Source organism: Dipodomys spectabilis, unplaced genomic scaffold, assembly GCF_019054845.1.
Source record: "Dipodomys spectabilis isolate Male_0828 unplaced genomic scaffold, ASM1905484v1 ptg000783l, whole genome shotgun sequence".
Lineage (NCBI taxonomy): Eukaryota > Metazoa > Chordata > Mammalia > Rodentia > Heteromyidae > Dipodomys > Dipodomys spectabilis.
This window is the reverse complement of record NW_024871460.1, coordinates 19,195,197-19,206,437: the sequence shown is the minus strand read 5'-3', so window position 1 is coordinate 19,206,437 and position 11,241 is coordinate 19,195,197. Positions and strand designations below refer to the sequence as shown.

At 39.3% G+C, this 11,241-nt stretch overlaps 1 protein-coding gene across 1 annotated transcript; it reads right to left on the bottom strand.

Moving 5' to 3' along the window:
- Positions 1–1,137: 1,137 nt before the first annotated feature.
- Znf706 (zinc finger protein 706) lies at positions 1,138–10,952 on the bottom strand. Its single transcript, XM_042672960.1, has 4 exons — positions 10,697–10,952; positions 6,430–6,566; positions 4,152–4,259; positions 1,138–3,278 (listed from the first exon to the last, which is right to left on the bottom strand). The coding sequence occupies exons 2-3, from the start codon at positions 6,562–6,564 to the stop codon at positions 4,164–4,166; spliced, it is 231 nt and encodes a 76-aa protein (XP_042528894.1). The 5' UTR covers positions 6,565–6,566; positions 10,697–10,952; the 3' UTR covers positions 1,138–3,278; positions 4,152–4,163.
- Between the last annotated feature and the right edge of the window lie 289 nt (positions 10,953–11,241).

Below are 11,241 nucleotides of genomic sequence, written 5' to 3'. Positions count from 1 at the left end.
AAGATGATAATCTACTTTCTGGCAATCTGAATTTTAACAGATTCCAAAAATGCAATTCCCATCTTGAATCTGAGATACCTAATTGACCTATATCATCTAGGCCATTAAATGCAATAATACTAATAATACATAAAAACTGATTACAAAGTAATGATTTAACTACTTCATACTGAAAATAAAAAAAAAAACTGAAGTCTACCTGTAGATAAGAGATTTTAGATTTAAAGGCATATATATACAAAAAAATTAAGGCTAAAAATGGTTGGGGGGAAAAATGGTAACAGTAAAAAAAATGAAAGAACATTTAAAACAAAAAGATACTTTAGTTTTAAGATGGTAATCAATAATATTAACAGGATGAACTTCTATTAATAAAACATCTGTTTTCCCAGTCTAGTAGACAGATGTTTTATTAAATCCACAGTGAAAGCTCTTACAAGTTTTCTGAAAGCTCTGAGGTAAAATTAGGATAGCTTGAACTAGGTCAGGATGTAAAAGTCAGTTAACACACCTCCTTTGTGCTGATCTTCATTAATATACTCTATAAACAAGGACAACAGAAAGCCCCCAAATTAGAAAACTAGAACCAATTAATCCATACTGAGTAATTTAAACATGGCATTTCAGTTATTTTTCAGTATTCAGAGGCCTTTGCATTAGTCACATTTCAAAACAGGCACAGGATATTTTATACGTTAACAAAAATAAAAAATAAAGGGGTTTTGGGGGGTAAACAAAAATGTTGGTAAGCTCCACTTTAAATAATGCTATATTCAAGATTTGAATTATATTGTGATTACTTATAGATTCTTCAATATTAAGTTTAATAAAGTTATCTCAAATCTTAGTCAATGTCTAATTCAATGAACTAACTAAACATTTGTCTGCATATTATTTTTATGTCAATTACTTCCCCACATTTATTTCAAAATGACCACTTTTCTCAGTTTATTTTCAAGAAGTATTCTAGAGACTCAGACAAAGAATTCAGGGAAACAATGAAAAATTAAACCTCTTGTCACTCAGTACTATTGAGCTACACTCAAAAGACAATTTTAAGTATAGAAAGAAGGGCAGGGGAAGTAGAGGCAATATAAAAACCTCTTAAAATGCAAAAGAAATTAAGACTACTTTAGTTTTAACATCTTCTTTAATAAGACATTTCAGCACACAACTGGGACCCCATGTCAGTTAAACATGGGGATGCATATCCATAGGTAGAGAATGGAAACAAGTATAATCTTAACCCCATTCCTTTTGGCAACTAATGTAAATACAGAGTACAAAATGGACCAATTCTCTCAGTGTATTTTAAGTCTTTGAAGACACCATAATAGTTGTAAAACAAATTCTGCGGTGATCTGTTAAAGAATCTTCAATTAAGTAATAAAGATGTTTAAGACTTGTAGTAATTTTTTCCATATAGCAGATTTAACTCATACAGACTAAAAGGGAAATGCACTAATGATCCCAATATTAAGAACTACTGTCTCATATTAGATTGAGCCAACTACTTTCCCTGTCACTGAGATAGAATTAAATATGGTGTCTTCAGCTGCTTATAAAAGAGTTGAATACAAGGACAAAAAGCTTTTATTCTAAATTACATCAGAAAAAAAAAAATCAACCAAAAGTTGTGAGGGGTTTTAAATGATTTGTTACTAAAAATAAACATACATATGCTCAAAGTACTTTTTAAAATTCAAATTTTTAAATTTTAGATTGAAATTTAACCAGAACTTTTGTGATAGCCACAAGAAATCAGGTAAAATTCTAATGTTCTGGTAATTGACATATTAGGAAACATTAGATACTAAGTATGAAACTTAGGAAATTAAATACATGAAACAAAAGGACTACATTTTTAAAAATACGGTCTAAGAACAGGAGCTGCTAAGAAACGGGCATTGAAGCTTTCCTTACAAATCAATTACTTCCAACTTACAATGAAGACAAACACGGTGGGAAGAGTAAGCAAAGCTACAAAACAAGTGCAGTGATGACATAGAGCATGAGGGAATGCATTTTGTCATCCACAGGATCAGACATGCAGCTAGTGGTCTTCCTGCTATGTTACTTTTCAATTTCAAACTGAGCTACAGCAGTTTTACTTGCATAATAGTTGATAAAAGCAAATTAAAAGAACACTAAAATTAGTCTTGCTTAATTGAGTAGGCTTTACCTCATCCAGCTCAACAAAACTACTTCCCCATAGGCAGAGCCAAAAGAATGTGGATATTGGCCTACTTTAATACTTTTCTAGTTCAGATGGAAATCATACTGTACAAATAGGCTTTGATTTTAGGAACCAACACAAGTAAATCCCTAAAATGAATATTTTACTTAGTGTAGAAAGGAGAGGGAGTATTCCAGAATTATCTAGCCATAAATCATTCTAATCTTCCTGTTAAATGCAAAAATCCATTCATAAAATTGGCCAAATAGCAACTTCCAAAAACTCAGAAGTTGTTCCCATTTCAAATTAAGGAACTTGAACGATTTGCAAAGAATCCCATGGACTTTATAAAATGCAGATCTTTACCTATTCACATTGGTTCCCATCATATTTTCTGTTAAACAACTGGCCTAATGATTATATCATTATGGCATACAATTCACAACCTAATCTTTCAGAAGAGTTCACTGACAATCCAATCACAGTTTACAGGCAACCTTGGCTGGCAGCTAGAACTAGTTACATCAAGCTTAAATATTCTAACTTCAAACACAGGAAATGATCAAAGGTGAGCAATGGCACATAATTGCAATATACTAAGGCAGCAGGTAAGTTACTCTTCAACCTACATCATCAGCTGCCATTAAAATCATATACACTACCTTAACAAATGAATCTTTAATGAATAAATGAGAAAGGGAGATAAGAATTGTACTTGCAATTTTAGCTAAGGAATTATTAGATTCTTAAAAGGCAAATAAGAAAAGTTAGAACAGAATTTCTAGAACCATGTGTCCTGTGATGTAAAATCAAAGTACTACTTTATTAAATGAGTTATTTTACACAATATGAACATCAATATAATTACATTGTAAAAAAATTTTTTTTAACAAGGATGAACTGATTTTCAGATTTCCAAATCAGAGTCAACTGTACATTTACACAGAATTGTCTTTGCATGAAGCTCAAAAGGGAACAGCATAAAAATGAGTGTTTCTGTAGCCCCTTTATTTTTGCTGATCAACAGTTTGTTAGAAAAGCAGCTGCAGGTTTGTTACCTAAGGTCTGAGACAGTAGAAGAATCAAGGTGTCATGAATTCACCTATAAAACATAAGGAAAAATTTACAGTGAACAAATGCAACTAATAATGAACTTCAAGTATCTGAAGTATCAAGTATCAATCAGTCACTGAGAGATTTGCCAATGGGATGTGATACGAATATACTTTAAAAAAATAATTCTCAACAAACAAACAATACCATTTAGGTCAGAGGAAATACCAAACACACAGAAAGAATAAACTGATTATTTTAAGACAAGTTTATATAGCGTTTGCCTATATTTTATACTATAATTTAATTAGTTAGAAGCACTGCTATTCACTAGAAGTAAAATAACCAGGAAGTTATTCTGTATCATTTCTACAGGGAAGACCTTCAAATACTTTTCCCCCAGTCCTGGGGCTTAAACTCAGGGTGTAGGCGTTGTCCCTAAGCTTTGGTGCTCACGAATAGAAGTATACCATTTGAACCACAGCTCCATTTTTGGCTTTTTGGTGGTTACAGACTTTCCAGCCTGAGTTGGCTTTGAACCAAGATGTTCAGGTCTCAGCCTCCTAAGTAGCTAACATTACAAGCATGAGCCACTGGCACCCAGCTCAGATACTTTTCAATAACTATTTTCTTGCAGCTTTGGGGTCCAGGGCTGGCCAGCTTCCATGCATTCCCCCCTAATTTTGACTATAATAGCAAAACTTGGATGTTTCAAACACATGGAAAGGAAATGGTCTGGGAAATACTTTTAACAATCATGAAGGAAGAGAACTTGAAATCATGTTTAAGCACTAGTAATGTAGTTAATATTAACTTCAATAGGGAAAATAAAGTCTCAGAAGGCAGAAATTAATTTGTTACAAAATTGTATTACTCTTATATTAAAACCTGACACAAACCAAGAGAAAAAAAAATTAGTTACCTGTAAACAACTTTATGCCTGAACATCAGCCAATTCTGGAGGAAGTGGAGTCTTAGGATGCTTGCTCTCAAAGTGCTGCTTGAAGGTCTTAGGGTCTGGCATTTGTGTCTAAAAATTGTGCAAAAAACAAAAACAAAACCCAGCCAGACTTTATATATGAAATAAAAACAAACTGTGTTTTAAAACTCTGAAATTGCTTGAGAGAAAATCATCAGAATTCTACAAAGTCCTAAAATTTACTGATTTGTATATGAAGCAGGACTTTAAGAAAAAGACGTTCCTAACATCCCCACATTTTCAGATATGGAAAAATGTGTACAGAATATTGTGATTACCTTATTAACACCAAACAGACAATGTATTACTTTAATTCTTCTCGAATTCTTATAAAAGATTTCCTTCACAGTAATCTCTAGTTCCTATCATCCTCATACAGTAAAACCTGAGTTTACTTTGCCTGAGATCTGTGTTTTAACTCAGTAACAAATACTTCAGCTTTCAAATAATATACTATACAGTCATCACTTCCCTTAGCAAGGTTTTTTGTTTTTAAATATGTCAACTACTCTTGTACTTTCAGGTTAAAGTAGTTCATTACTATACTAATGAAATTTGTTTTCACTCTTTCCAAACAGAACAAGAAGCTGCTTAATTTCATTATTCTGAGGATTTCAAAGCTCAATATAAAAAGCTACATAGTTTACTTTTAATAAGCCTGTATTATTTGTACCAGGAGAGCTTGCTTACATGTAAACAATGCATGCTAACCAGATTCCCCTGTCACTCTGTCATCCCCCTAGTTGATTTTTAAATAAGATATTGAGAGTAATAGATTCCCTTACTCTTAGATTAATGACAACTTTTGTACAGTTAAATACTTGATTTAACTGGCAATGGCTCCAAAGATGACAAACTCTGTCTTCTATCAAAATCCTACTCTGGGATGTGAGGGTGATCCGGCTGTGACATCAGTCACCCCATTGATCACCACGGTTGATTCGGCTGATCTGGCTGGCTAGGCGGGTGTCCCCTTCCTCCCTCACTGCTCCATGTGCGTCCCTCCCGAAGCTGCGCGCTCGGTAGAAGAGGACGACCATCCCCAATAGAGGAGGACCGGTCTTCGGTCAAGGGTATAAGAGTAGCTGCATTCCCCTGCTAGAACCTCCAAACAAGCTCTCAAAATCCTACTCTGGGGTTGGGAAGGTGGCTCAGTGGTAGAGTGCTTGCTTTGCATGCATGAGGCCCGGGGTTCGATTCCTCAGCACCACATAAGCAAAAAGAAAAAAGCCGGAAGTGGCACCGTGGCTCAAGTAGTTGAGCACTAGCCTTGAGCTGAAGAGCTGAGGGACAGTGTCCAGGCCCAGAGTTCAGGCTCCACGACTGGACCCCCACCCCCCCCCCAAAAAAAAAATCCTACTCTGTATGTGGGTATAAATACTGGTCCAACCATACTACACTTTTTCTCTTTGTCACTTCCATTCCTTAACTCCAAAGGTAGTGAGCTTACACAAACAAGCCAAAAGAAGTCTGACTTGAGACTCTAAAAGCACTTCTTTGAAAGGTAGTGTGGAATAGTAGTCCAGGATAAAACTGCCTGCTTCAGATATCAGCTTTCTACATACTAGCTGGATTACCCACAGTCATTTGATTGCATAATTCAACTTACTCTTCTGTATAATACTAAAAGCACTATAACTTATAGGGCTGTTGTGCAAATTAAATTTGAGTAGATATAGCTAAACCCCCCACCCCCATCAGTGTTTGGTATAGGATAAGCACCACACAGAACTACTTCTTTTCTACTCTTCAAATTTGTAGAATATATTAATTCTATTCAGAGCCTTTAACATGAATATATTGTACGTAGGGTTAATACACACCCTAAATATTGGTTTAGTGGGGGGAAAAAAATCATACAATAACCAGAGGTGTTTCTGACAGCCTCATACAAAGATCTAACTAAGGATTATGTGACTTTCTTATAAAATTTGAAATCAATTGTATATACTGTCCTTAAGAAGATGCCTTTCTTCATAAGAAAAAGAATTTTTTTCTTCTCTCCTTTTCCCTAACACTTAGGGAAGTATACCTGGCCACAGAAGCCAGGCAAAAGTATTTGCTGAATGTGGTGAAGAAAATGCATTTCCAAAATAACCAGCTCTCAGATGTGCCATTTTAAATAAACCATCTACTTGCCATGGTTCCAATATTTTAACCTATCAGAACCAGTTTACAGTAAAACAAGTACCCACAAGAAAACTGTCTTTTGCCCCCTTACCCTACAGACTGTGCAGGTGTATATTAAGGCAGCTTTGGCAGCAGCCTTTTGATCATGTCCTTGTTTCTTCTTTTGTCCAGCCTGCTTTTTGGCATTTTTCTGCTGAGACTGAATCTTCTGCTGTCCACGAGCCATATCTAAAAACAGAAGTTAAGTCATTAGAGTCATTTATTTATGCTAGTACAGCATTATCTAAGCACAGTAATGTTCTCAGAGTTAAAGCCTTAAAGTTTATAGAAATGTTTGACAATGGAAACGTTTGGGTTCTCACACACATGCTACTAGACTTAAACATCTTAGTAGCTGTAGAAACCTGGCTGGTAGTTGTCTATGCTATAACTTGTCTATGCTTCTCTTGTAGTAAACAAAAACGCAAATATGTGTATATATAGCAAGACATGTATAAGAACGTCCATAACACCTGCTCTAAAATTAAAAACAGTTCAAATGTTCATCAACTATAAAATGGATATATAATTTGTATGTCTGTGTTAATGTTTACATGTAAGTATATACACATACACAATGAAATACTATTTGGCATTCAAAGAGAATGATTATTAAAAGTAACATGTTTAAATCTCAGAGTTAAAGAAGTTGGTAACAAAGAATATAAATTGTGTAAAGTTTCCAAGCTATAGTGAAAGAAGTCACTTTGTCACTTATGGAGTAAGGACTAGGAAGACAAGACAGGAGGGTGATTTATGGGGTGCTGAAAATGTTCTGAACCCTAACTAGGTGCTAGTTACAATATGTACTGAGAGTTATAGAAATATATTGAGTTGTATGTCTGACTTGTTCATTTCACGTTATCTCCAAAAGTTTGCCCCTTGGGGTTGGGAAGGTGACTCAGTGGTAGAGTGCTTGCCTTGCATGCATGAGGCCCTGAGTTCGATTCCTCAGCATCACATAAACAGAAAAAGCTGTGGCTCAAGTGGTAAGAGTGTTAGCCTTGAGCAAAAGCAGCTCGGGGACGGCACCCAGGCTCTGAGTTCAAGCCCCACGACTGGCAAAAAAAAAAAAAAAAGAAAAGAAAAAGAAAAAAAGTTTGCCCCTTCAAAAAAGAATTAGTTTCCATGTCATTTATTTGGTTATTTTGCAAAGGCATTTCTTCTTTTCCAGAATTCTCTGTTCTAACATGTGATTCTTAAATCAGAGCTGTCAGATAATCTTTCTAAAGGAGATTATAGAAACTATGAAATACTTGGTCTTAATAAAAACTAATGGACTATTCCAATTTTTCTTTAAAAGCTGGTCATTGCTTGAATTATAAAGCAATACTGAGTTCCAGCTAAAAAACTGAACTTGCCAGATCCTAGTGGTTCATGCCTATAACCTTAACTATGCAGGAGGCTGAGTTCTGAGGGTTGAGGTTCCAAACCAGCCCAGACAGGAAAGTCTCATCTCCAACTAAGCACAAGAACACTGGAAGTGGCACTGTGACTCAAAGTGGTACAAAGCTAGCCTTCAGCAAAAGAGCTCAGGAACAGTGCCCAGGCTGTGAGTTCAAGTTCCACAAACAACAGCAACAACAGCAAAAGTCTGAACCCAATGGAAGGTACCCTTTACACTTTTTACTGATGATCTGAACTAAATAATAAATAACTGAATAAATAAGTTAAATAAGTCACCAGAAAAAGTTTCTCGTACTTTCCCTTAAAAAAAATGAAGACTGGGGCTAGGAAGGTGGCTCAGTGGTACAGTGTTTGCCTTGCATGCATGAGGCCCTGGGTTTGATTCCTAAGCACCACATAAGTGAAAAGAAAAAAGCCGGAAGTAGTGCTGTGGCTCAAGTGGTAGAGCGCTAGCCTTGAGCTGAGGAGCTGAGGGACAGCACCCAGGCCCAGAGTTCAGACCCCATGACCGGACCCTTAAGAAAAAAAAATGAAGACTTTTAGTAGACACAGCAAGTTAAACCTGGTTCATAAAACGTCCATAAATGAGTCTCCAGTGCTTTTACATGTATTAAATTTGGATCCTAAACAGAATTCCTATGTATTGCTCGAACTAGCACTGTAATTAAATTTTAAACTTTTAAATCATTGCAAAACACAAACATACAAGGATCAACATCAACTTCATCAAGAAAGAGTACTGGCTATTTTTTATCGGAACCCTGATGGAAATAAAGCGAAAAGCTTTTCTGACAGACAGCTGAGCTTCCCTCCCCACCCAAAAGGGTATCTGAATGAATGTGTACGTGTGCATATACACACATACACACACACATACACACACACACGTGCGTGCACGGGCGCATGAGCACGCGCACAAACACATACACACTGACTGGGTAAGTTCTTGTCATTAAACAGTAAATTGAAAATGTAACATGTAGTCCAAAGCTTTAAGCAGTTTGACCATCTAGCAATTACAAAATGTTTAAAATGCTAGCCTAAGAACCTGACTCCCACCAATCAATGGTAAATATTACTAGCCATGATAGTCCTCTAAGATTATAAATTTCCATAACTTAAAATGAAAGAGAATGATACTAGACAGTAACTAAGCTAGTATCAGTCTTTGCTTTACAAACTTTTTGGTTTTTACATGTAACTGACACTAAAGTCTTTAAAAATAGATTAAATTTCTAGTTTCGCTTTTTAAAATCAAAGCCTTAGTTCTAAGCTATACAATACTAAAAGTATTTTTAAAGCAAGGCACTAGTGGCTCATGCCTGTAATCCTAGCTACTCAGGAGGCTGAGATCTGAGGACTAGGGTTTGAAGCAGACAGAAAGACTTCTCCATTTAGCCATACCCTTGAGTGAAAAAGCCAAGCAAGAGTTCGAGTTTCCTGAGTTCAAATCCCAATACTGGCACCAAAAAAATAAAAATAAAAAAAGCATATTTGGATGTGTTCTTAATTGTCTCAATGTATTAGTATCAAGACCTTATATTAAAATACTTCAGTTTTTCTGCATCTTAGTTCTTCTACACAATGTATTTTATGTATACGAAAACATCTTTCATGGAAATTTTTTTAAAAAACAATTACTTAATGATTTAAAACTTTAATTTAAAATTATTTTTTAACACAGAATGGCAGACCATTAATTCCAAAAGTTTCCTCGGTATCTAAAATTAATTATTTTGGCAATATTTTCCTTCAGTGATGTATTCCAAAAATTATCTTAAGCAGAATTATTTTTAACTTTTGCCTTTGAAACTTCTCTGAAGTAAAACATTACACAACAGATTTAACCCATTTTCCGATGTCACCTAACACCAGTAACAAGAAAGGCATAGTAAGGCTTTAATAAAAACTAGTAGTCGTGTTCTTATTTTTAAGACAGAAAACCACACTAGGGAAAGGAAATTGAATGAAACACGTTAACTGCGTGGGGTAGGCCTCCAACTTTTGACAGCACACTGCATTGATTTCCTTTCCGAAAGCAGAAGTGCAAATCCACAAACCACCTGCTTTTGGACAGCTCAATGTAGGACTTGCTCTTCAGCCAATCGATTTTCTACAAAAATCTTATGCATAACTGGTCCTGGATTCCTGCGACAAGAAGTCGTTTATGTAAGTTGCTACCTGCTGGATTTTCATGTGCCTCTGATTAAGTGCAGTTTTCCCAGGGGGTGGGGGGAGAAGCGCGTTAACTTTGAAAATCAGGAGCTCGGGCAACAAGTCAGTCCGGCCCCAGAGATCCTTTTAAAACAAAAGTCACTAAAAAGATGTTGGGATCCAGGAAATCGGCGCACTCTCCAGGAACCATCCGAGAGGGAGACGACGTTCCTTCAGCGCTCCACATCTAGATCCCAGCCTTAAAGACGAGATGAAATAAAAAGGCACCCATTCGGGGCGAGGGGCGAGGGAGGCGGAGGGGGTAAAGGTCTCCTTCGCCCAGCGCTCCAACCACCCGGCTGCACCCGCGCCCCGTCCCCGACCGGCCTCCCTCTCCCGCCTCGGGAGCCCCCCTCCTCCTTCCGGCCACCAGCCCTCACCTTCCCGCCCGAGCTCACGGACGGCCCGTGGCCCGAGACGCGCCTCCCGGAGGCCGAGCGGCTGCAGTCGCCGGCGGCTGAGGTTACGGCGCGGCTCCCGCAGAGCCAGCCTGCGACCCGGCCACCTGCAGGGCCTGGCCCGCGCCCGAGCGCCCCGTCCATTCCGCACCCGGAGTCCGGGCTCCTCCTCCATCCCGCAGCCCCGCGCCGAGACCCCCTTTCCGGTCTCCGGAGCGCCGGCGACCTCCCGGGCCCCCCACTGGCCGGCCCCCACCCGGTTCCCGGGCGTCCTGAGGCGCCAGCGCCGCCCCCGCTCACCCGGGCCGGGACAGTCCTGCGTCTGAGAGGCCGCGCAGCGCGAGAGGGCCGCGGAAGACACGGAGGGAAGGAAGCTGGAGGGCGCCCAGAAACGCTTCGGCGGCCTCCTCCACCCGCCAAGGAAGGGAAAGAGGACAGCCGGGAGCACAACAGCCCGCGCCGCGTACACCCGCCGCCGCGACCGCGCGCGCCCGCCGCTGCCGGAGCCGAGGCAGGCCAGCTCGCTCGTGCACGCGCACGCCGCGCCGCGCTCTCCCAGTCGCTCGGGTGCCTGGCGGTCCCCGCCCCCTTGCCTTCCTGCAGAGGCCTCCTCGCCCCGCCCAGCGTGCACGCCTGCGCTTTTCCGGTCGTGTGGACCAATGATAGTGCGTCGCTATTACATAAGCGCGAGAGGGCGGGGCCTGGCCGACGGGAACTGCAGGGGACGTCGCCCTCTGGCCCTGGGCGTCCGTCTTCCGCGTGCTCTCGGTGGGCGGCGTCTCTGTGCGTCCCTGGCGGCCGCGTGATCTCGGTCCTGGCGGCTGACCGGGTGGAGGCGTGTTTCA